The sequence below is a fragment of the Aptenodytes forsteri genome, unplaced genomic scaffold (assembly GCF_000699145.1).
Source record: "Aptenodytes forsteri isolate BGI_AS27 unplaced genomic scaffold, ASM69914v1 Scaffold56, whole genome shotgun sequence".
Lineage (NCBI taxonomy): Eukaryota > Metazoa > Chordata > Aves > Sphenisciformes > Spheniscidae > Aptenodytes > Aptenodytes forsteri.
In genome coordinates, this window is record NW_008796213.1 from 3,989,832 (window position 1) to 4,015,520 (window position 25,689).

Consider the following 25,689-nt stretch of genomic DNA (forward strand, 5'->3'; position numbering starts at 1 on the left):
TTCCTTCCTTCCTTTTCCTTCCTTCCTTCCTTTTCCTTCCTTCCTTCCTTTTCCTTCCTTCCTTCCTTTTCCTTCCTTCCTTCCTTTTCCTTCCTTCCTTTTTTTTAATAGGTGTTAAAATGGTGCAACTGCCTCGTCAGATGTTCGCTCAGTAGTGTCACTGAAGCAGCAGCCTGGATTCGATCCCTGCGGTTTGAGAATGGCACGAATGCTGCGAGCGGCTTGGCTGTGGCGTTTGAGGACCCAGCCTGCCAGTCGGTGTATCTGTTCACTGACGTACTCCCAGAGCAAGAGTCGGAGGAAATCTGCCAACTTCTTGTGGAGAACAAGTTGCATCCAGTACATGTTGTATGCCTTCTGGGAGATCCGGATGATCATGAAAGAAGCGAGCAAAAAATAATGGAGAAAGTAGCCAGACAATCAGGGGGGTCCTTTCAAGCGATCAGACTCCCCCCTACTGCTTCTGAAAAGGTATACCACTAATATAAGATTAGTGTGTACTAATTAGTTGCTCCTGACTCTTTATTGGATGACATTTCACAAAGTAGAACTGGGAAAGAGTTTCTGTGACCCTCTGGAAGGGTAACCTTGTTTTGCCTGGCAGCTTATGAACAAAGCAGTCTGTGGACAAAGATTTAAAATAGGTTTGGCATCTCTGTGACAGGCTATACCCGATATCCCAAGCTGGCATATCCACACTTCTAATTGTACACTACTTGTACCTTAAATCTCTGCTTGTGAGGAAAGAGCACTTCATGTAGCCCCTGAGCAAAAGGCATCATTGCCAACACCTGGGGTCAAATTCGGGTATATCTTGGTCTAGCTCCATTTGCTTCTGCAGGGGAAGACTCGCCCTGTAACGTGATTTCACTGAACTTCACAGACCAGCAGTCGAAAAGAGGTGTCTCTGACAGGTGAAGGTGAAGATCCCGAAGGAAAGAACAAATGCCTTACTTTGATTTTACATTTTCTTTGCTAGGTGACTGTACAGCTTTGCCTACAGCCGGTGTATCCTGATTCACAGACTCCAATGTTGTTTTACTCTTAGGTGGGGGTGGTTGAATACTGTCTTTTAAATAAAGAACAACATCTTCTAAATCTGTTAACATCCCAAACAGCTGAATTCCTCAGCTGAAACAGCATAGGTTTTGCATGTCTACCCGTCCTTGTAGTTAAGGGATTTTAAGTTCCCTGCTCTTCTGAGTCTCGTAACAGCCCTAACGCATTTTCAGCAACAGTTTACAGGGAATAGCGGCAAACTATTCAACCATTGTTTTTACTTAACACACGATTAATGCAACGCGAGTTTCTCTTTTTCCGTAAAAGCTGAATGCTTTAATATAAGGTTCATAGCTTTGTTGTCGACGCCACCTCCCAGCTCCCTTGCATTTTGTCTTTCTCCCTTCTCATAGTCCCTGGCATATTAGAACTGTGTCATTGTTCTCAAACATTTCACATTTTCCATCCTGCTCAGGCCAGGTGGCTCCACTGCTGGCTTTGACCTGCAAAGGCAACTTTGTCTTCTATGCTCAATTCCCACCTTCTTCATTCTTCCTTGACCTCAGCTCCTTTCATTGACCTTACAGCCCTTCCTTGCTTGGAGAGTTTGGGTAGCTGCGTAAGAAGCAGGGTACAAGAGGAGGCAATGCACACGGGACCGCTGGCTGCCCATAAGCTACTGTTTGAGAGCCAGGGGCAGACTGACTGGGAGGAAGCCAGCGGGGTTGGTATGCCTGCATTGCTCCTGGGGATGGGAGAGGCAGCTCCAGAACCCCCGCCCTGCCTCTATTCTGCTGCCGGTCTCCAAGCTGCACCTTGTCCTGAGAAATTGGTGTGTTTTCCAGGTTCAAAGCTCTTTACTAAAATCAATTAACTAAAAGGTGTAAGAACTAGAAAGAAAGGAAAACTGTTCTGATTTAAAATGGCACGCTTAGTGCTTCCTTTACAGTAGAATAAAATGATGATAGGATCTGAGATGGGCCAAAATGGATATCCGCTGTAGCTTTGTGTATTCTTGAAATGACACGTTGTCCTTTGAAGAAGAAATCTCATCATGATTGAAGAAACAGTGATACACCTGCTACATATCCAGCAGCTGAAGGAAAACTGTTCTGATTTAAAATCGCACGCTTAGTGCTTCCTTCACAGTAGAATAAAATGATGATAGGATCTGAGATGGGCCAAAATGGATATCCGCTGTAGCTTTGTGTATTCTTGAAATGACACGTTGTCCTTTGAAGAAGAAATCTCATCATGATTGAAGAAACAGTGATACACCTGCTACATATCCAGCAGCTGAATAGAAGGCAGGTGAAACACAAGGGGTTTTTTTATCATACAGTTCTTATATTTTTGTATTTTCTTCTTTCCAAGCTCGATTTCTTAAAATCAAAACAATTTGTGATGAGCTTACAGATAAACAGCATAGCACCACAAGATATGATGGAAGTATTAAAACAAAGAGAGAAGTAATATACTGGAAAGTAAATTTCAATTTTATAAATAATATTCCTGTTTAAGGATTTAAATGTTCAAAAATCATGCTCATCTTCTGCTTCCATCTCCTCCTTCCCCTCTCCAGGTAAGCTCCATGTCCATCTCACACGCCCAGTGTTGTCACACAGCTAATAAAGATCCCTGTGGCTCTCTGCTGCCAAGATGTCCAGTAACACAGTAAGTTCAAAATCTATAGATGGGTCACTGGAAATGCAAAGAAGAAAAAAGCTAGGAAACAAAGACAATTATTGCGGGGTGGTGGGGTGGGAGTCCCATGTGGATTTAGTTTGTTTTCATTGCAGCAAGTTGCAGAAGTTCTGTTGCCAAGGTCTTCGTTACTTCTTGTATTTTTGTTCTCTACAGCATTCCTGTTTGTGCATGGAACCCAGATTCCCTTTGTATGCCCTTGATATCCTCAGCGAAAAGGAATTTCATTGATTCATCCTCAGAGGCTTCCAGTTTCATGAGAGGGGCTCGTGTGTTGGCAAGGAGAGAAGCTGATGGCTATTACTACCTGGGCCACGTTGCCCAAGAGGTGAAGGTAGATATTTATTGGGAGCTATGCTTGTAAAAGGCTCTCCCTAGGATCTGTGTGTCTTCTTCCTGTTCTTCCCACGGCCTTGCTGTAGGGTGGCTCTCCTGTGATACACTTCTATTCTCTCCCCACATCCTATTTTCATCTGTTTCCTGATGATGACTGGCTGTTTACTGCGAGGAGTCCTGCAAGCAGAAGCAGCCTGGAAATCAATCCATTTTAGTAGTTATAAGAAGTTGTTATTCAGAGACAATCAAACAAAACAGGTCCCTTAGCCCTATTGTCTACTTCCACCCAGTCTAGCAGCAAAGCCAATTAGCTAAACAGCATTAGTATTAGTAATCCAAAATGTCTGCCTCCACGCACCTCCTCCTTACCAAACTGAGAGCTTTCCTCGTTCTCTTCCTTCTATGTTTCTGGGATTTGTGAGACGATTTTGGATGCCAGACAGAAAATCCCCCTCTGCAGGCTTTCTTTAAAAATCCGGTGCATTTCCCAGTTTGCAGGTTAGTTAAATAAATAGTGATGCTAGTATAGCTGAGGATGGCTGTAAGCTCCAGTGTGGGGTGGAGCAGATGTGGACAGCTAACGGCATGAGTGACGTTAGCTGGAGTAGGGCTGACAGCATTATTTGTGTAAGTGCACTCATAGGTCTGCAGAGAAGGCTGGGATTTCGGTAATAGATCTTCCCCACACCCGTTGCTGAAGGCTTAAATTAAAGCATTTAAATTTATGACAGTTATGACATTTTACTGATTTGTTATCCTTTTGATTACTGTGTAACGAACTGCATCATACACAGCAGTTTCTTTTGGCTACTCTTTTTCTGATGGGAGGTTTTCCTGGTAAAGTTCTGCCTTAGCGTGCTAATTGTGTTCTTACCAAAATCTAAGTCCAAAATGAAAGGAAGAGAAAGGCTGTCAGCCCCTTAAGCCCCAGCTTTTTAATTACTTTTAAAGTCCAATATGGACACAGTACAGTGAAAAACCTGGTAGAAGAGGAAAGCTACATTCCCAGATCATGGTCCGCTTCCTGGGATTTCTGCCACTTCCCTCTTAGCACTTATGTTTGGCCGTTAATTGGACCCAGATGTCTGTCTTGCAAACCACATGTTTTACTCTTGTAGAGCTCCAGGGAACGCTTTTTAATTGAGTTTGACAAAAGCCGCACTCTGAAAGGCAAGGTACAGCTTCGCATGCAGGAAACGCCTCTCTACGACATTCTCCACTACGAGGATGCCAGGCAACAGCCTCTTGCTCCAGGAGACAGGGTCTTGGCACCATGGGAGGCTAAAGCTGAACGTTTTGGCCCGGGCACTGTGCTAAAGATTATGGAGAACAAGGAGGCATGTTTAGGTACGGGGTATTGGCTTTCTTAATAGCACTAGACTCGCCACGGTTGCTGGTCACTATAGAGAAAAGAGAGTGGTCTCAACCATGGAGAATTCACCACCTGCTGCTTGGGTTCTCTTCATCATCTTTTTTTTGTTGTTGTTGTTGGCACTAAGCAGCCTGTTCTTTTTCAGTGCCAGAATTAATGCAGCTCCCAGAGTTAGCCTTTGCTTTGTTCTATGAGTGGAAACCTCCTAAAAAGTTGGGGGCGGGCGTCCTCCCAACACAAGGAGAAAAATGTTCCTGGCCCTCATGAGTATTCACCTGATTATCTGTTAGTCTAGTTTCCAGCTTCTGCAGGGTAAAATCCTGGCTCACTGTGACGAGCGAGAATTTTGCTATCTGTTGTCTCTTCAGAGGAAGTTCAAAAGAAGGTCGAATTTTAAACCTGTAAAGAAAAAATCATGGAAGTTATTACAAAATTGTCTGAAACACAAGCTGTTACTTTTATCTCCTGCTTTCTAAGAGATAAATCACACAGGTTGACATGCTTCTAATACATTCTTTGCCTTTTTTTTTTTTTTTTTAATATGCACAGCACCCAACAGAAGGGGAGTGCTTGTGAATTTCTGGAATGGGCAGACTAAGGAGGTGTCTTCTGACCAAGCTCTGCGGATCCCTCTGCCCTTAAGCGAACGCATCATCCTAGAACTGCAGATGCCTTTAGCAGCCAGGCAGCTGGTGGTAGATTCAAGCTTGGATTACCCGTACATCGTGACACCGGGTTATAGAGCCTCAGGCCATTACAGACAGGGTCACTCAGACCTGGACTACTGGCCGAGGGGTCTGTATTCCACTCAGCCATGTGCTAAGTGCAGCTGTAGGTGTACCTCGCTTCCCCATTGCTGCCTTGCAGCCTGGGAACCCACATGGCCTACAGGGTGCAAAGTGCAGCAGGAAGATGCCTTCATCCCAGGAACAAGCTTGACTAAAGAAGAGCTCAGCAAGAAAATAGACGAGCAACTGTCTGAAGTGAGGATTTCGTCTTCAGAAAGTGTTTCCAGAGAGGAAGAGAAAAAGGAAGATAAGAGATTGAAGACAGAAAATGCTCCAAAAGATGTTCAGTCTTGTTTGGAAGAGGACAATGAGGTTATAGAACCTAAAAAGGTAAAAAGTGCTTCACCCTGGCTCTTCTGTTAACATGTGATCTGCTATTTGTTTAATGCCTGCTTTGTTACCTCAAGTTTTCTGCTCTTGGTACCAAAAAATTGCTAGCGGTTTTAGGCCTGGCCCTTATGTATGCCTGCTAAAAAATGGAGAGATTTTGCTCTGCACTGTCTTCCTGATCCTTTAACCTGGGAAAGAGCTAGAAGCTGTCATTGTCACTGGCTGGAGCAGACTCCTAGAACCTCTTCCATGGATGCAGAATATGAAAAGTGTCACATAGCCCAGTTCCTCTACATCCTGCCTCTGCGTGAAGGAGGTAAAGGCAGGAAAATGTGTCAGGCAGAAGACTTTACACCTGATAAGGATCACAGTAAGGATTGTTCCATACCAAGGTAGTCCCTGGCATAATGCTATTAAGATATTTCTCCACCCATGATAGAGGCGTCACCTCTCGCAAAGACCAAAAGAGACTTTTGTGATCCTCGGTAGTTGATTCGGTGCTTGTGAACAGGGCACTGGATGAGGATCAGTAAGGAGGAGGTTAATGTGCACCAGCTGCTGCCAAGCTTTTCTCCATTGCTCTGCAAGAGTTAGAATCCTGATTTCTGGCATGTGCCAGAAACGCAACTGTCTTTCAGCCAGAGCTCCTCTGGCCTGATTTCTTTTGTACCAGTTTGGACCCTTCCAGGCAGAAGTACTGACAGTGTTTAGGTCATTTGAAGATGCAGAGAAACCCACAAAGTGATCAGAAATTACTCTACTTAAGAGTTCTTTGTTTCTTCCCTAGAGTTTTTTTTAGTTTTTCTCAAACTTCAGTTGCAACTTAAGATCTTACGCTGTAAGTTCATGAAACTAACCTATTCTTTTCCTTATCAGGCCTGGATTGTGATTGCATTTCTTGTTATTTCTAGAGTCCTCAGAGGGAGATGGCTCATGCTATGGTTGATACTGCTGTCAACACAGACAGCTGGTTAATGGAGGCAGTCCACAAGGAAGAAGCAGACAGCACACAGCGGGATGCTGAATCTGAGGCTAATGTTAAGCACGAACATGGTATTGAAATTGTAACTGTTTTATCCAAACATAAGACTTGCCACACAGTATCAGTGCAGCAGGCCATCATGTCTAAGATCTGTTGCCGTAGTTCTTGATGTTTCAAAAGGAAATGCGTAACGCCATGCTGAATATAGCCACCATAATATAGTATCATTATATGTAGGTATTAATGGTAGTATGCTTTGAGAAGTTGTTCATCTTCTTCTCAAGGTGAAAGTATTTTCAGATGGACGTTCGGGGTTTTTGGCTTTTACAGCTACTGCAGTAGCAGCTTTTGGGTTTTCTTAACCTTTATCATAATGCTCACTATAAACATTATTTATTATAAAATTTCCTTACCTTAAAAATTAATCTGTAATGTTAACTATGACTGCCTATAGCAAAAAGATTTCACCAGGACCGTTCTGCAGAACACTCCTCCTCTTATTTGTGCTGAAAATGATTGCTTTATAATGTTATCGAGTAAACATTTGTTCCCTTATCATCCAAAAGGGGCTGGATCATGTTTTCAATCAAATTGTTGCTGTTCTCATTAAGCTAGTTTTGTGACAAGTGCAGGCATTAAGTGAGGACTCTGAAAGCCTAAAGCTTTCTCCAAGTGTTACTGCTTTGCTCTGTGTCACTGCTGGTAGAGGGAGAATGAAGAGTCATAAACAGAAGTGCACATTTCCTCCCAGCTGGTGTTCCAGCATCATTCCATGCAACACTGCCACTCAGATCCACGCTCTCTTTAGCAGAAAGGTGCGAGCAAGCTCTGCCCATGTTCTGTTCCCCAAAAGCTGTGTTAGCACAGTGTTGTGCCCAAGCTAATTTCCTCTGTCTCTCAGCAGGATGTATAGCTCAGGCTTTGCACTATCAAGAAATTTATAATTTTTGCTTGTCTTGGAGCACTGGCAGAAGCAGCTCATGTCTGTCTGTGAAATACCATGTAAACAACCCCTTAGCCTGAGTAGCTGTAAGCGCAGTCAGTGATCTTGTGTTACCAGGCAAAACTCTTGCTTCATTGCAATGGCAAACTTGGTTTTTTTGAAAGCTGGGACCTGTTTTGTGGAGACTAAAAAATGTCCCACTTTCTCAGAGGAAAATGTTGGTACTAAGTTATAAAAGTCTTGCTTGAATATATTTTATATGAGAAGACCTTATTTTTTTAATTTGCTTTCTTTTTATAAGCTGTCTATAACCTCTTATGTCCCTGCCCTAATTTATTTGAAAGGTCTTTTTGAGTCCAGAGTGGCAGAAGCTCCAATCCAGCACTCCCAAAGGAGCCCTTCCCTGCGAACCAGTGCTTTGGTTCCTTTCAGGCGCCAAAGCTTCTTTGGCAGAGTGAATCAATCACTAGAGAAAGACAGCCTGACCATTAAATCAGCTCTACGTGTACAGAGACCACACAGTACCTCCAACGTGCAGGCTAGGAGATCCACAAATCTTCTAAATCTTCTAAAAGACAAAAGCATTACAGTAAGTATTGGGTCCAAACTAGATTTAGCTATTAGGATCAAGCGATTTGTTTATGTCACGTGAGAATATACTCTCCTTTGATCTCTTTCTCAAAGGTTTTTACTGCAGCAAAAATAATGCCTATGTAGAATAACGGCTATGCATAAATAGAAACATAAGGTTCCCACTTGGGAATCGGTGTTGTACAGGAACAGGGCACTTCTGGTATTTTTACTCAGCACTTTTGATAGAGATTTTTATTTCAGATTTAATCTTTTCTAAATAAACCTCTCAGCCAGCTCTACTAGATAGCAAAAAATTATTCCTCTCTTACAGATACTGAAAGCAAAAAAAGAGAAAGTCTAGGTAGTCAGCTGAATCCCATAGCAGAGAGTGCATGTCAGGGCTGGGGTGAAACTTCAAGTCTCCTAATCCTTAGGCCAGTCCTTTACCTGCTAGATAACACCATTTGTTCACCTCCCACCTATAAAACACCTTTGATTCTTTCTTTGATCTCTCCCTCTGTATGTCATTAAACACAAACCACCCACAAGGTACAGTTTTTGCAAAGAACTGGAGAACACTGGAGAACAAAGGTGTTTACTACTCCTAGGAAGCCATACAGACCAATGTGTTAAAAGAAATCAGTCCAAATGCTACATGAGACTGGCAGGGACATGACTTGAAGGCCCTGTAGTGTTTTCCAGCTTGTGGTATTAGAGACGTCCTCAGGAAAGAACTGGAAAGAGACATTCTGTTTGCAGAGGAGCAGCTTAATGGCAGGAACATGCTAATTGCAGCGGGGAATAGGAGAAGGGAGAATGCGTTTGAGAGAGGAAAATATTTTGTGTAAACAGCCCCAAACAGCTTTAGCAATGTAAACTGGAACGCACGTCTAAGTTTTGGTGATGTTTCCTTGCTCCTTCCCTCATACAGGGCTCTGTAAGGAGTACAAAAGAAATAAATACTGCACTATGGCTGTGAAAAGAAGCCTTGTAGGTGCTCCTTCATCTCTTTACACAGCACAGTGCATTTAAAAATGCAAATTAGGAACACTGCCCAGGATTGAAATGCAGCTACTACTGAAGAAAACACAAAGACCGCTTGACCGTGGGTAGAAATCTCAGACAATGGGAAATGAAGAGTTAGTACACCTGCACAGAACTCCAGGAAGATTTTGTGTTTGGCCAGAGGGAGGCAGATATTTCTCTTTCTAATAAAATCTAATGAGGAATCTGTAATATGATTTGTGGTCAGAACCTGTATTCTCCATCCAATCCAGAGGCTGACACAACGATTGGGCAGTTTTAAGCATTGGCTCCACACCGGAACAACCAGAACAGCACAGCCCACTGAACTATGAAGAACTCTTAAAACTGTATTTTCAGGCACCCCTTTGTTGGTTAAGCCTAATCTTTTGTATAGGTTTTAGCATCATACTCAGTGTTTTCATGGATGGGAAGTGACAATATAGTGTGGCTTCCAGAGCTCAGGAGTGACATTAGAAGACAAAGCTGTTCTGTAGGTTTACAGTTTACATCATTAGAAAAATATACTGACGAGATTAAGGGTTTGAGTTTTTTCTCTTAGAAATCAATCCTTAATGGTGCATCTCAGGAGAGATGGAAAGAGATGGACTTCAACAGAGCCAAGATTGAGCACAAAAGGTGGCAAGAGGAACAGAGGCAGCTGAAGAGGGAGCGGCAGCAAGAGGCAGATAGCATCCGACGCCAGCTGCGCAGGGACAACCAGAGGTAATACCTAGGAGCTAACTGCTTTTTGTAGTAAATGTTGGAAGGTTGGTAATGTCCACTCCCTGGTGCTCTCATTCAGTCTCTGAACATCACGCATTGTGCCTCACGCTAAGTCTCTGCAGAGTCATTGTGGTGGTTTATTAACGGGAATAAAATTGATGCTTGAGGTACGGGCGAGTGGGTACGCATGGACTCATCACCTTTAGCATTACCTCCAAGGGCAACTTCCCTTCAATCTCATCCTCAGACCCAAAGTCCTTTTGCCTCCCAAACCCCTGTTCCCTGCCCCTGGCCCCACAGTCCACTTAAGCTTGGCAGGTCCTTGCACCCATGACCCACCTCCTTCCATGTCTTCTGTTGCCCCTGCGGCTCCACCACCAATACGCATAGCCACCCAGTTGTCTGAATTAGTCCTACAGCCCTGTCCACACAGTCCATTTCCTTGGTTCCTGGTCTTCAGGGCCAAGAACTCGCAGCCGCACCAGGTTATGTAGTCAGGTGAATGGATGACTGCAGTTAGCTGACATCAGGCACCAGCCCATTTGGGTGTTTTGCCACCTCTGTTTAGGACCCAGGTTTAACCCTCATAACCTAACAAAGAGTCCTGGAATGTTAACTGAGCACAGATTGCCAGAGTATCTGCTTTGTGTCTCATACACTGTCTTTTTCTTTTATTGCGCTTTCTTTCTGAGAAATTTGAGAAATTTTGTTTTGGAAACAGGCAGCGATTGCATCAGAGAACGTTGCAAGGGCTGGAGAAACAGCTGGAGCACAAAGACAGAGCTTTGCAGCACATGGCACTGCTCCAGGCTGCTGGGGCAGAGAGGAGCAGGAAGGAATCCTTGCCAGAGGAGGAGAAGAGGAAAGCAAGTCAGAGGCTGCAGTTCTTAAAGACACAGCGTTTGCAGAGAGAAGAGTTGCAGGCAGAACGCAATGAAAGGAGCTTTGAACAAGAGAAAGAAAGGCTGGTAAGGGCAATTCCAGAAATGTTTTTCCTGTACTACCGTGTTTCCAGCAGCGGCACCATCCAGAGTATTTCTCTTTCACCTATTTTATATCCAATATAATTATAACATTTAGAGGTAAATAAATGAAGGGTAACGGTTTTTTGACACGTGTATAAAGATGAAAGATGGGAAGTAAAATTCTCCATCTCTGCCATAGAAGCAGTCTTTCTGCATGCAAGGAATGAATTTCCATAGATTATACCCATTTCTGACTTCTGCCAGTGATAACTGTGGATGAAATTCAGCATGAAATCTGGCTGTACAATTGTAAACATCTTCATTTTTATGTAGGATTTTCTCAGGAGCAGAACGCAGTCACGGCAGGAAATGTTGGAACAAGAATCACGAGAGCAGGACAGGCAACAAAAGCAGCAGCAGGCTGCCAAAGGGAGAGTATTCCAGAGCAGAGACCGTTCACGCCAGAAGATGGAAAAAGAAGGCCAAAAACTCTGTGACCTCCAGCAGTACCTCCGAGAACAGAATCTTTTGATGCTCCGGGCATCACTGCTAGCGTAAGGAAGCTGCAGAGTGGGTAAGCAGGCCCTTGAGCAGTTTGCAGACCTGATCTGTATCTTGTAGGTGTGAGGCAGTGTGCTGGAGCTTGGGTGCTTGAGTGCCATTGTGACAAGTGGAATTACGATTCCTGGAGAGGTCTTTAATCTCCCTTTCATTGCAGCCAGTGTGCATTTTCACTGCTCTGTCCTTTACATGCCTTTCTCTCTGGAATTACTATTCTAGTCCACCTCTGCCAAACTGTTCTTCTGTCTTAAGCACATGTAGTGACCCTGCTGACAGACCCACTCTGCAACCAAGAGCGACCCTGGTATTTAATATGAAACACAGCCATAGTGCCGAGTTTCTGCCCCAAAGGCATCTGAAGGGGGCTGGCTCTTTCCGTAGGACTCCAAGGAGCCAGCACCTGTAGTGCCGAGTGTTGTAGTCTGAGGCTGGTGAGCATCATGGGGCAATCCAGAGCAGAGCAACAGAGAACCTGGGAGTTACAAAAGTGATTCAAAGCGCACAAGACCTACAGCCCGGCAGAGGGGCATCAGGTTGTAGCCGCTTTCAAGATGCAAATGGCAGAGAAAGAAATTAAGTCACGTGAGGGCATGGGCCATACAGTAGAGTAGGAGGTAAAGAACAAGAATGAAGGTCGGGAGAAATGCCCTGGGAATGAGCCCCTCAAGTGGAGTGGTGGAAGCACAGGCTATGTCCTGCTAACACAAGCCTGCAGGGAAATTAAACACAGGCCTGAAAAGGCTTCCGCTGCTGCATTCTGGGAACTTTCTGCCCTGCTGTGTTTCTTCCAAAGCAGCGCCAGAAAAGCACATTTCTTAAAGGTCAAGGACCACACAAAATAGGAAGTGTAGTTATGTGATGCTGTCGTCATATGACTTACCTTGCTATGTTAATGTTACATGAAATATGGGGAAGGAGAGCTGGAGACCAGCTGGACGTTCAGACCAGACAACTGCAGCAATGAAAATGTATGTGCTCAAATACAATGTAAATTATCCATTGCAGTTTCCGTTATTAACAACTGACTCTTGCAAGTGTCCCACTGCACGTGAGTTGCAGAGATCCGTAGGGAAGAAGCCCCCATGCATATGACAAAGTTGTGCTACTTCCTGCCAAAACTGCTGCAGGGGGCAGGGCAGGGATCCAGTGACATGAGAGGTGCTTCAGAAAACCTGGTAAGACAACCTGGAACCCTCCAGCTTGGGCTCCCGGTAAGTGTAGATCTTCTACTGTCAGGGCGTACATACTGCTTGGAATACGTAGGCCACTCCCCTAGAGGAGGAATGACTTAGAGAAGCCCAAAATGCAAAAAGGAAATGTTTTTTTGGTGACAAGCCCCCCCCCCTTTCTAGGCACTGTGATGGGAAAAATGTCTGGTCTCTGAAATACCTGTCTTTGGAGAATGACCAAACCCAATGGTGGGCTTAGGGGTCTGTTTTGCCTACGATCTCACTTTCAGGCTGGCAGTCTCCAAAAGCAGGACATTTTGTCAGAAAGATACTCAGATATCTTTGCAGGTAGGGCACCTGGTCAGAATAAACAGACTTTTTGTTCACCATGACTAAATGAGGAGAATGCTACAAAGACAAATGAATTGGTAAATTGACAGTTAACAAATTGTGTAAGAAAGAAAACAAGGTAGCCAATAGCGCTATAGGAGGAGAAGAGTTCCCCATTCAGGCTATAGGGTAAAACATAGTTTCCACCCAGAGTCCACAATGCAGCTTGCTCATGACTCCCCTGATTTTCTAAGTGTGTTACTGACTTTCCTTAATGAAGCTACTGGCTTCTCCCCTCCCCTGAAAGTAAACAGTAAGGCACATCAAGAGGCGGTCTTCTGCTACAGGAAAGGAGAGAAGAGGGGTTTTTTAATGCATTGTACTCTGATGAGTGGAGATGCCTTCATTCACAAAGGGGAGGCGGAGGAGGTTATGGTTGTCACATCCTGAAGTGCTGTCCTTCTTCCTCATATCATCAGAGGTACAAAATACAGTGGCTGTGTCACAGAGAATGCTATTACCAGCCCTGGATAACCAGAAATACAGCTGTTCTTTTCATGTGGGTATTTAGGAAAGGAGAATGGACATGGCAGAATTTATTCACTGGAACACTCAGAGCTATATCGAAGGATGTTCTTACTTTACACAGAATTATGCTAAAATATATATAATATTTGCGATACCTTGTTTTAAGTAATACCTAGAACCAAACTAGATACAACATTTAAATGTTGTTGCCTCACATTCTGTGTACACTTAGAAACACGTTATGCATTTTCTGGCACATCACTCGGCAAAAGCATAAGTATTATAAAAATTCACCCCTTTTACAGGAACACAGCACCAGTGATAATAGCAGTTTCTTAAAAAAAAAAAATACAAAAATTAAGAAAACTTGTAAAAGGGAGATCCTTTGAAATTCTGCCAAATGTTTTGAACAGCCAGCAGTTTCTTAGCATTAGGTCCCAGGATGTGTTCCTCCAGAGATAACTGAGAGGCTGTGCCTTTAACTGTCTTTTTGGGGAAAACTGAAGTCAAGTTGCTCATCCAGATATTTACAAACCATTCTAAGGCCTTAATAGCTAAAAGGGATATTTTTAACTTTAGGATTCATAATATGCGTGAACCATCCTGAGATTTTTGTTTAAAAAAAAAAGGGAAAAGGAAAGAAAGGTGAACCTCTATATAAGGTAAAGGCTTTGACATTTTCTTTGTTTATTTGTTTAAATTAAGGTCTGAAAAAATAACTTGCTGCATATATGGAAACTACATGTGAAGCACAGTTTTGCATTTTAGACATGGAATTCTACCATTTGGTTTACCATCATTTGGTTTAAGCTCTGTTTAGCCTCTGGAAGAGTTGGCTGAAATTTGCTCAGCAGGAACACAGGTGGCTGTGCCCAAGACCTGCGTAACGGATGGACTCGGCCCGGGCTGCACAAGCTGCAGAGTGCTGTGCCTGGCACCTCTACCCCCACAGCTGGGTGGAAATGGGAGGGGGCATGCACACTGCTGAGGGAAAATGGGTGCTGGCAGCACATGGAGATTTTCTTTAATGTAAAGTTTGGGGGTTGCCTGCTTTTCTTCTTTTTTGAGTTTTCTTTTATGCTAAATCATGTGCTAGTTAGGACAACAGTGTACCTAGTTATGAGTTTAAGTCTAACTAGACTTAGAGAAACAAACCCAAAACTTTAAAGATATTAAACTCTACTGCTGCTTTTATCCTGAAGCATTTGGAAGTGGAATACGTAATGATTAAAGTACATAAAATATATTGAACAGAATCTAAACTTATTTTTCAGACTTCATTTATACAACATTAATCATTATTTTGTAATCACCATAAAAGAGCAGATTGTCTGCTTATGTACTTTCTCTTCATTGCTTAACCATCTGAAAACAGACCACTGCAGACACCCTGTGCTGCTGCAGTTTCACATACAGTATATCTGGGAATATATGTAGTATTACAGTATTTCCAATCATTCATAGACTGTGTTTCTCACTATTAAAATACAGCCATAAAATAATTGTAATACTACTATTAAAATAACTGACTGTAAGAGCCATGTATGATCTAGCTCTTTTGCTGGCTTTATTTAAACATTCACAATGTGTTTTCCATCCATTAGGAAAATGCTTGGACTCCTTGTTTTGCAACTACTGGAAACAAAACCCAAGAATTTGCATATTAATTAACGTTTTGAGTTGACTAGGGTAAGACTAGGGGAGCAGGGGGGAGGGTAGTAGGAAAGAAATACACGGGGGGAAGAAAAAAAAAAGATAATTCTTTTTTTTTTAGCTTCAGGAAAAAACCCCAAACAACTAAGACCAGTACAAATATTCTCAAAAGTTGTTTTTTATTATGGAATTAGGTTTCCTGCCTAGGCAAATATTTTCTTCTGCTGTTGATAATACAAACTCCTATAGTATTGTGCTAGAGTAAGGAAGTTTGAAAAAAATGAAGTTGACTGGTCTGTTTTTATCATCCAAAGTGACTAAGAACAGACCACTCCATGCAGGATCTCAGGACACTTCTACAATAAAAGCAGAAGTTAAAAGTACAAAAGACAAAAGGTTTATGGGCTTTTTTCAGCCTGAATTAGTTGCTTAGGTGGTGTTAGAACATCATTTCTCATACCACAGTGACAGGTAAGTCACTAAATATTAACTTCAAATATTTAACCTAATATATTTCAAAACAGACTTGAGCAATGAACATATTTTTAAAGACTTAAAGCACAAGTAAGTGCTTTTCTCATCAGGCTGCAGTGATCTTATGCACCTAAACTACATGATATGTCAGTTTAAAAACTACCAGAGCACATTTGCTCTTAGAACCGTGTAATGAGTCAGAACTCTCCAATTGTGCAAAGTTTTCCTGGTTTCTGGAATAGACCTTCTCATCATCCCATGCCTGGTGCTTGGCTGAAACAACTGAAGGCAACATTAATGGAGAGTAACCACTGTATGGCATGTCCCCAAGATACATGCGATTTCTCACCTTCAGCTTCTTTCTCCGTCAGCTCACAGACGGCATAGGTAACCCTGCACAGTGAGGGGGCAGCAGCCGCAAGAGTCTATTTGAGGACAGAAGCTGCAGTTTTGATGAGCAGTGGTTTAGCTGCCTCGAGGATGTCCAGTTCAGGGTCCAGTGAACGACCAAGACCTTCCAGAACCATGATGGCAAAGATGATGGAAGCAAAATTGCTCTCGAGCTTCACCTAGAACCACAAGAGACTAAATGGACTTCTGAGCCCATTCCGCAGAGGTACCAGCATTGGCTAAGCTGAGAGGGAAGGGAAGAGGCTGGGGAGAGCATACGCACACCTGAAACTATACTGCAACTTCATCACTTGGAGTTTCAGAACTCGCTGAAATCCAGCAGCAGGCCCAAATATAAGGTGACAGTTTCAAGGTAAGTGCCCTAAGGGAACCCAAGAGTTTGTTTTTCAGTTCCAAGAAGGGGAATGGGATTTTTTTTTTTTTCTTCCATACGGGAATAGCAGGAGCTTAGGAGTGCTCACCTGCTAATGTCGTTATAAGCTGCAGTAGTATCCAACATACTTGAACACATGCACTTGTGTAAGGGGGAGCTCACCTTCTGAACAGTCACAAAAGGCCCCCACAGATTACAGAGGAAACGATCCTCTGCTCTGCATGTGAACAAACTACTCTTGAATTCCCCGCCAGGCACCAGGATTGCTTCAAGGCATACCAGGGCATTAAGATTTCATGGAGTTGGGAGGACTTGCTTTGTAAGGGCCTAAATTACATTTCATGTTGTTAGAAACCAGCTTGATGAGGCTTAATGACAAAAACCTCTAACTAAGGAATGTTTAGAGGGACCGTTTGCAGGCTGGGCAGCCCTGTGGCTGACAACCTTCTCATCTCCTCTAGTCCAGGCCACCATAGCTCTGTTGATTTCCAAAGTTGTTTGCAACCGTGGAAACTTGTCCCCCAAATACTATCAGTTATAAGAAGGAATCTCTGTTCTGTGAGCAGCTTCTCACTTTTGAGGCCTCTAACAAACCAGAAAAAGTGGCCTGGTGCTGTTACGTAACTCCATATCAAGCAAGAGGTCCAGGGAAGAAAGCATGCAATGGTATACAAGTGGAACATACATTAGATTTCAGTTTCTGCTTCTAAGGGACTATAAAAAAGATAGGAAGAACTATGTGTAACAGAAACATTCCTTTTAGTAAATAATATCAACCATTAAATGCAGTATTAAGACAAAACCCAACAAAACAGAAATTGGTCTTGGTAGGGTGTGTATCAAGACCTGAGAAACAGCATGTCTGCAACACTCAGATGCATCCCTGCAGTCCCCCTCCTAGCAGTTCGTTTCAGAAGTCAGTCCCCCTCCTTGTCAGCCCTTCATGTTCCCCATAGTTCTCCCTCCCCAAATAAACTTCCAGCTGTTGAAGGCAGACAGTGACAGGACCTCACCTTATGGGTCATCAATAGTTTAAAGACATTCGAGAGGAGATTTGCCACCTGAAGCTGGAATACAAAAGAAGTTAACAACTGATCAAAAAAACCTGTGGTCAAGAAGACTGAGCCACATGAGTGACAGGCAGTGACAGAGTGACTTCTAAGTGTTTGTTAGCATTTGGTTCTGGTGGTGGGACAAGATTATTGGGCTGATAACAGCCAACATCAAGGTATGATCCCCCCCACCCTGCCCAGAATAAGGAGTTCAGCTGTGACCCATGGTTCTGCTTACTTGCCAGCCCAGGAAGGCTGAGAACATCTGACCTCACAGCAGTACACAACATGCATTAATTTGCTCAATACCACCGTACTACACTCTCTGAAGTGCCCAGGCTGGCCTTAGCTAACAGGATGCAAGCTGTAACATCAGGCTCAGCAACTCCTGACAGGGAACTGCAGATGTTAGAGATTTAAAAAAAACAACAACCAGTAACAAAACCCGAACACATGCTTTTTTTAATTAGAAGGAAATAAGAAAGGATTTTATGGACTTTTGCTGCACCTCAGACACTAAAAGTGCCCAGTACTGGTTGGTGGTGCTGATGACATCAGAGCTGGCCTTTCCACATGGATTATTCTGAAAGCCAAGTTGCACTGGATTACAGGTAAGTGAGGGTGGGACATTGTGCACTTGCCTTTCCTAGGGCAATGGTGTTCCCCCGGACCTTGGTCACTAGTTCCGCCATCTCAGCTTTGAATCGCTCAATATCCTGGCACTGGTTAGCACGGGCGTGATGAAGGATCAGTTCTGCCACTCTCTCCCCCTGTGAAACAAGTTGAAAAGGAGAATCAGAGCTTGATCACTGGTGCCAGCAGGTCTACAGGGAGCTGCACATCATTGTCCCTGGAAGGCCTCTGCTGCAAAGGTCCCTAGAGGAAGCATACTGCAGGGAGAACTCCCAGGACCATGCTTCCCCATTCCAGCAACGGAGACCCAACGAATCAACAGAAGCAGGTGCAGGAAGAGCACAACTGGTCCAAAAGTCTTAGCTGGTATCTGGCAAAACCCTGCTTATTTTTCTTGCAGGTCTTGTAGTGTAGAACACAACAAAGATCTCTCTCAGGCAGTAAGGAGAAGTTTCAGGGGGAAAAATAAAACCCACAGGACTGGCATTTTCTTCTTAGCAGAGAAGATAATGGTGTAAAGACAGACTTCTATTAACCTCCCTTATGGGCTGAGTCCAACCTTCCATTTGCAAACTGTGGAGGAAGAACGAGCTGATTCTACACCAGCAGATGCTTGGTGAGAAAGGGGGAGAACCATACCCAAGCTTCACTTGTGACAGGCTCTATAGCTCTTCTTGGAAGACATGTCTGACAGCAACGTACAGAGCCAGAGGCCCCAGGTTTGGCAATGAGACGGTGTAGAAGTTTTTCACATGCAGATCATGAATTACACCCAGCCTGAGCCATGAAGGACTTGCAATCAAATGTTTGCAGTTTTTGCTTAGTAGCTGAGAAGTAAGTCTGGCAGCACAGGATGGGCCTGAATACATGGTTTAGCACTGACTCCTCAGTATGCTCTGGCAGATTAAACAGAACAAGTTAAAACGTGTCCCTCTTGAGACATGCTGGTGAGCCATCCAACCCACAGCTGAGAAACAGCAACATGCAAGTATGAGCACAGATGCTTGTTCTCAGATTGTACAGGAGACATCAGCACTGGATTCTCTAATCCAGCTGAGAGTGTATTTTAAATAAGTGGGAAGGAGAATAAAGTAGTTGCCCTTATACAGAGAAGCCTGGTAGAGGTCAGACACCACACCACCCCCCCCGCACCTGTTTTGCTTCCTCCTCTCTACAGACACTGACGCAACAGCAAAATGGAGGATGGCATATGGGCTTTCCAGCAGCAAGGCTGCAGAAGGGAACATGTGTGGAAGACCAAGATGTTAATCCATTCCCTCCTGTTCTCTAGCAAAATCTGGCAGATTCTGCAACAGTCTGAAATGCGAGCGGCTCCCAGGCAGTCCTAACTTGCATCAGAAGCACTCCTAACCACGGAGTGGCAGCCAATGCTTCCCATTTAACACCTTCTGTTTCCTGGGCTACTGAAATTGCTCCACTCTGGCAGCCTCCTTGCCGTAGCTGAACATCTTATCCCTGTGTCTGGTATAGCTTCCACGCTAGCAAGTCTCCTCTCCCCTCTTAGGGAGGATTGTAAGGGGAAGTAGAGAGAAAACTATCACTTCAGCCATCAGACTCTTCAGCTGTCTCCCTTCCCCAGCCTCAGCTCCACAGCCCCATGACAGAGGCCTCACCTGGCCCTGGACCACAGCTGTGAAAACTGCCCGGAAGTTCTGCATGTCAGCGCTCTGCAGCTCCGCCACGATCCCCGCGTCCAGCAGCACCAGGCAGAGCCGCCTGAGGGGCGGCTGCACTTCCACCACGAGCGTGTCACACAGGTCCACGATGGCTGTCTGCTCCTTGCAGCTGGTGCTGACATGGGCCGTGCCTTGAACCAGGATGTTCCCAGGGTGCAGGTCAGCATGGACAAAGTTGTCAACAAAGACCTAGAGGAAGAGCAAGTCTTAGAGCAGCTCATTCCAACCAAACCTGCCCACACCAAAACTCCTAGGCAAATAGCAGAGGTTCATTTCTGGTCTGTTCACTGTCATTACGAGTGTGCATCACCCTAGGCAGCAACACAGCAAGTGGCTTCTGCTGGAGACCAGATGTGCTGAAATGGCACAGGTGCTACTCATTCTAGGGGAGTCAGAGCTGTGTGAAGCAATCCTGTTTGTTTCCTAGAGGTCAGGTAGGACCGCCGGGAGTCCCAGGCAGGGAATGGTAGTGCTCTTTGGCAATTAACCCTAAACTGGATGCATGCTGGTAGGCCTCGGCAAAGAGTAATGCAGTAAGAATAGGCCATTTGCCATTCAGTGGTATGGGTTATAGAGAACGGTTAAGTTTGTCTAGTCTGGGACAACAACCCACATTACAACTGTATTGAAAAGTGAGGAAAACAAGAGAAGAGGAAACAAATGTATGTAGCATTCTCTGCCTCTGCTAGCAGTTAGTAGCAGAAAGGACTAGCAAGAGGGCAAGCACAAGGTAGTACTTCCCCACTAACCCTCCTGGCAACCTGGGACTGCAGGACTTCCTGCCCCAAGGAGATTATCTTTGTATTTGATGGATTTCTCCTACGAATTTGTCCAATTGCCACGTAAATAATCAGAGCTGTGTGAAAAAAAGATTTTTTTTTTTAGGTGTTGCCTGGAAAAGTGACCTCTGATAATTTTGTTTATGCCTTCCTCATTGTTCTGAGAACCCATACACAACAGATCCATATTCACTCTCATGTGCCCATGACTGCATATATCTCTGTCATAAGCTACTCTCATTTCTCTGCTCTCCAGAGTTATGAGTCCAAATTATTTCACCATCCCTGTATGGAAGCCATTCCACACCAGTAACCATCCTGGCTGCCTTCCTCTGTACCTCTTCTAGTTCTATTACAGCTCTTGAAATGGAGGGTCCTGGACAGCAAGGGACTAGAACTGCACAGAGTATTCAAGAAACAGGCATTTGTTTTACTTACAGCCATTATGTTGTTTCTTTGCTCTTTAGTTCTTTTCTAGTCATAAAATTTGGGGGTTTTGCTTTACTCCTAACCATTGAATCTAATGTTAGCATAAAACTATTATAGCTCCACCATTGCTTTTCTGAGGGGTAAAAGCTATTTCAGAGTCTGTCATACTACACGGAGTCAGAACTGCAGGCCTCACCATCACTCTAGCATGATGTTGCAGTTATCAACTGAATTTCATCTGACACTTACTGCCCACGCACTCGGTACTGAGGTTCTTTTGCAACTCTTCCCCACTAGTTCTTGTGGCTCCTCACGAGCCACCTCTCAACACTCCTTTCCAGATCATTTGTGATTATTTCGACCACAAAAGAACTAGACAGAAGCTGAATCATAAGCTGAATCTGGCCAGGTTTGCTTTCTTTACTCCATATTTAGGTCTTCCTTAAAAAAAGGCAGTTTTAGAGGAGGGGTCAATAAATGAAGAAACTAGCTAGCTGTTTTCCCTGTAAGTTGCATCCATGGTCCATGCAGAGAGCATGATTATTTGCTAATTACATTGCACTTTATAACACTTGGGCAATATGTGAATATTCATTAAATGGATTAGTGGGTTTCCTAAGCAATGCACAAATCAAGTTGCATAGGAGACCCTACTGTGTGCAAGCAGATTGCCCTTCTGCAGTGGAAGAAGCTCCGTGTCAAAGTCTACAGTAGTGGTGTATCTAGCCCAGGCTTTACTCAGACCTTGTGTAACACCGCACATGAAGTGCAGACCCTCCCTCTATCAGTTCAGGAGCTGCACAGTGCCCCAGCAGCCCAAGTTCTGGGTTACCGCAAGATACCTGGCATCCACAGGCTGGCTCCAAAAGGCACAGCTCTATCTTTGAGTCCATGGGGAGAAGGGTAGGAGACGTGGGAAGCAAACAGGTTCTCTCTTTAGCCATACTGTCTTATTACCCCAACAACCTTCACTTCCAGCCTCAGCCAAGTGCTTACCATCTTTAGCAGCATGTCCATGCCCATCTTTGCAAGTCTCCGCCTCAGCTCTGTGGCAATCTCTGCATGCAGGTAGTGCGAAATAGGCTCACTCTCCTGAAATAAAGACGGAACTGGAGTCAAACACACGCTGTGTCCCACCTTCAACCACACCTTTACCTAGGTGCCAGGAGTTGAGGGAAGGCAATAACAATACCCTAGAAAGGACCTGCTCGATAGAGGCTGTACCTAATGTGACAGAGAACATTAGCGAAGCAAGGGTTTGTTCTTTGGAAGGAGGGTGTGATACAGCCTGGGGCAGAAATACTCTTGCCAGGATCACATGCACGAAAACTTAAGGCTGAGAGTAGCTTTGGTCTGTGACTCAAACATCCACAAGGGAAGTGAGGCAAGCATCAGAAAGTGTCAGATTGCTGAGCTCCTTGCTTTGACCCACCACTGAGGAGAGTTGAAGTGTGGTGTTGGTTTGCAAAGCACAGGCAAGCACATGGTGGCTGGACACACTGCTGGTCCGCTTGGTTTCAGGCCAAGTGTTCACTTCTACATGGAGTTCTCTGCCACCTGTCTTCTGGGATGCACTGCTTACAAACAGAGAGAGTGGAAGAGACACTGAGGAAGGACACCAATCTCTGTAAGCAAGTAAGATAAAAGCATCCTTCTGCCTCTGATCGCTCCTTCTCAAAAAAACACCGCCGTGGCATGTTCTCCTAAGGGCCTTCTCACTGCTACCACCACTCCCAGACCCTGCATTCTTACCTCAAATGTTTCCACTAGAACATCTGCCGTTACCAAAGGCCGAAGGGGAGTTGGAAACTTCACAAAATCAACATCTAGGAAATTTTGTCGGAAGCGCTCCAGATTTCTGGCTTCGTAGCGTAAGTCAATCTCAAAGGAGAAAATGAAAAAGCAGGTTGGCTATTAGATTCAATTAGAATTAGATCTTCAGGATCCTGTATGAGGATATGACTGTATGGTGCAATACTCAATACCAACAAAACTAGTAAGAAAGCCAGAATGAAAACAAAACAGAGCAGTGCTTCTTACATGCTTATAGCTTTCCTCATGGAAGAGTAGAGTAACAGACTGGGTAACAGATGGCCCACAACCCAGCACCTTCGAAATATGGGTGACTCTTACTATAGGCATGGTGTCTCAAAAAAGACCAGGACCGCATTATTTTCAAGGGTAAGACAGATCCTGAACCAAAGCTTACCGTCCAAATAGCGAGGCAGGCAGACAGGGTAGAAGAACTGCAGCCCTAGCCTTTTACAGATAGGCAGCCATAGCAGGAAGAAATTTAGTGTAACACATACAAAATAATCCATTATGCAAAGTCCTGGCCCTAGCTCTTCAGTGATCCAGTGCCTTGACACAAGGGCATCTCTCCTGCCCACTGCTGCTGCTCAAGGAGGCAGGAAAACCTTGCCTCACCTCCCTCATCTGGCAACGGGAAATATCCCAGGAATACTTGTTCTTTCAAAGAGAAATGAAAGGAAATTACAACAAGCCTATCAGATGCTCTCCTAATCCTCAGTCTGCAGCGCATCCACCGAAAGCTCTGCCGGACTAAACTGGTACTAATGACCTTGAGTCACATCTGAATACAGTCAACAGTTTACAACATGGATTTACTGTGTAGATTTTTTGCAATATTAGAAAAGAGTTAAGGCTTTCAAAAGCTTGTAACAGACTTCAGACTCTGCACTCTAGACACAAAAATGAAATTAGCAGATAATGGTTCATTTTAATAGAAACATAAGCCTAATTAAGCCTGTAGTGAAATCTTTTTAAGTTTGGTAGTAAGGACGTTTCAGGAGTGTGTCTTTAGAAGACATTAGTGAATCAGGACATGTTTTCAGATCTACTTGCAAAGCTTAACTTTACCAATACTATGAGTCTGATAACAATATAGAATGTATTATTAACTTACGTGAAAGTATATTAGTTATGCCAATATATATATACACCTCAGTGCTAACAAACATGACCAGTGAGTATAGATTGCAAACATATGTGTAGGATTAAAGAGAAAAAAAACACATCTGAGCACTTGTCCGGAGAGATTCTTTTCCTAAGGAGAAGTCTCTCACCAGTGTTCATCTTTCACAACGCTGCAAAAAGGACTGTGACTATGGCTAGCTAGCTGTTCAGGCTGTTCGCTAGAAAACATACTCAAAGTCTAGAAAAGATTTTCTAAGTCTAAAAAATATTTTTAAACCTAATAAAGATTGTTAAATTTTTTCATTGCTTTGCTTTTTTACTCTGTGAGTGTATAAAGCTTTCCTACAGTAACATTATGTGACTGATGAGAATAAAGAACATAGCTAAAGAAGAAGCCTTCATCTAACCCTTTAAAAAAGTAGCCGTATGAACAGTTAGAGCCAGCCAGTAGCAAGACAAAGGGCAGTTTTGTTTCAGTACGTGGGGACCATGGCATGGCACACACCTGCTGAATCATAAGCTTCTCAAACTCCTCCACAATCTCTGTCAAACTGAGCCACTTGAATCCAGGGAGAAGTCCAATGATGTGGCTACCCATCTTCATGAGAAACAGATCCATCTGGACTTGGTGGACTAGCCCAGGGTGCAGGACCTGCGCAAGAATGAACGGTGGCAAGATCAACTCCCCAAATGCTGTAAAAAGGACAGTTCATTTCAATCAGCTAGTGATGCATTCCAAATAGACAGAACCCAGCCTATAAAACTGAGAGCTAACAAGGCTTCCCCAGCTAGTCCTCAGAAGAATTCACATTTTGCCATTAAGCTGTAAAGAAAGACATTATAATCTTCAAATGGAATATATCTGTGCTGGAGCCTACAGTCTCATGCAATGCCATTTTCCATTGCTTTTGCACTCCCACCCTCTCCGTGCCATGCAGTACTGACTAGTATTTGGAATAGCTCAAATGTAAGATTTCTTTAAATAAACTTTGCTGGAAAGAACTTATCTGTTCCAGATTTCTTCACATGAGGAGAGAAGGGGTTTCATTTTCTGGAAGGTGAAGCCAAGCTTAATATTCATTATTTTAATATGAACTGGGCCCTTGCAGGCATTACTGGTATCCACATGCCACGTCAAAGGTGCCATAGGCAGAATGCGTATTCGAGCTCTCTGGGTTGGGAAGAGCTGGGGCCACTGCAAGTCCAGATTGCAGCTGGCTGGAACCAAAGTGCTGAGAAGACACCGAGGGAGACGAGCATCACTTCTCTCACTCTACCTGGCCCTAGCCAGCTACTCATCTCCATGGGAATTAAAATCTGATCGGCCTCATCCAGCATGCTCCTTTTTCACACATCTACTGGCCAGATATATGACTTACTTTAATGGCTACAGGCATGAGAAGTCCAGCTGATGAAGGATTTGCATTCAGGAGTGGCTTGGCCATCTGCTCCATAAGGGATGTCCCACTCACAGGACTTCCCCAAGAGCAATCTGCTGAGCTCAGCTCCTCCCTGCTCCTCTCGTCCCGCATCTCCTCGCTCTTCCTCCTCCTCAGCCACCTGAGGAGGCCTCTAAAGCCTGACACTTCCCATGCTTCAAAAGCAGACCGTAACTCCGAGTGTTGCGCTAGCTCCTTGGCCTGGGAGCCAGCGATAGCTGTGAGGTCAGCATAAGCTTTATACACCTGGGCGACGCAGCCCGAGCCGACGGGCTCCCGGCTTTGGAACTTGAGGATGCCTGTCCAGTCCTCGCCAAAGGCCTTCCTCAGGAGCTCATCAGTGTGACTCCACGGGTGCGGGCTCACTTCAACGTGCAACTTGGAAAACTCATCACAGAAGGCCTCGGAGAAGAGGTCCCTCCGGGTGCTGGCCCACTGGCCCAGCTTGACACAGGTGGGGCCAGCAGCCTCAGCCGCCCTCCG

At 44.3% G+C, this 25,689-nt stretch overlaps 2 protein-coding genes across 2 annotated transcripts in view; one reads left to right on the top strand and one right to left on the bottom strand.

Annotated features, from left to right (window-relative positions):
- LOC103906490 overlaps nucleotides 1-11,382 on the top strand; it is an 11,891-nt gene extending 509 nt beyond the window's left edge. The window contains exons 2-11 of the mRNA XM_009288406.2: nucleotides 112-471; nucleotides 2,582-2,673; nucleotides 2,860-3,037; nucleotides 4,158-4,386; nucleotides 4,961-5,529; nucleotides 6,441-6,582; nucleotides 7,799-8,043; nucleotides 9,613-9,776; nucleotides 10,498-10,744; nucleotides 11,075-11,382. Of these exons, the coding sequence (XP_009286681.2) occupies nucleotides 112-471; nucleotides 2,582-2,673; nucleotides 2,860-3,037; nucleotides 4,158-4,386; nucleotides 4,961-5,529; nucleotides 6,441-6,582; nucleotides 7,799-8,043; nucleotides 9,613-9,776; nucleotides 10,498-10,744; nucleotides 11,075-11,299 (2,451 nt within the window). The 3' untranslated portion in view covers nucleotides 11,300-11,382. The remainder of the gene's footprint in view (nucleotides 1-111; nucleotides 472-2,581; nucleotides 2,674-2,859; nucleotides 3,038-4,157; nucleotides 4,387-4,960; nucleotides 5,530-6,440; nucleotides 6,583-7,798; nucleotides 8,044-9,612; nucleotides 9,777-10,497; nucleotides 10,745-11,074) is intronic.
- Nucleotides 11,383-15,200: 3,818 nt separating this feature from the next.
- The window catches only part of ADCK2 (aarF domain containing kinase 2), an 11,821-nt gene continuing 1,332 nt past the window's right edge, over nucleotides 15,201-25,689 (bottom strand). Inside the window, exons 2-9 of the mRNA XM_009288407.2 lie at nucleotides 25,147-25,684; nucleotides 24,273-24,419; nucleotides 22,583-22,711; nucleotides 21,827-21,922; nucleotides 19,560-19,811; nucleotides 17,934-18,062; nucleotides 17,254-17,307; nucleotides 15,201-16,025 (exon numbers count right to left, since the gene is read on the bottom strand). Of these exons, the coding sequence (XP_009286682.1) occupies nucleotides 15,882-16,025; nucleotides 17,254-17,307; nucleotides 17,934-18,062; nucleotides 19,560-19,811; nucleotides 21,827-21,922; nucleotides 22,583-22,711; nucleotides 24,273-24,419; nucleotides 25,147-25,684 (1,489 nt within the window). The 3' untranslated portion in view covers nucleotides 15,201-15,881. The remainder of the gene's footprint in view (nucleotides 16,026-17,253; nucleotides 17,308-17,933; nucleotides 18,063-19,559; nucleotides 19,812-21,826; nucleotides 21,923-22,582; nucleotides 22,712-24,272; nucleotides 24,420-25,146; nucleotides 25,685-25,689) is intronic.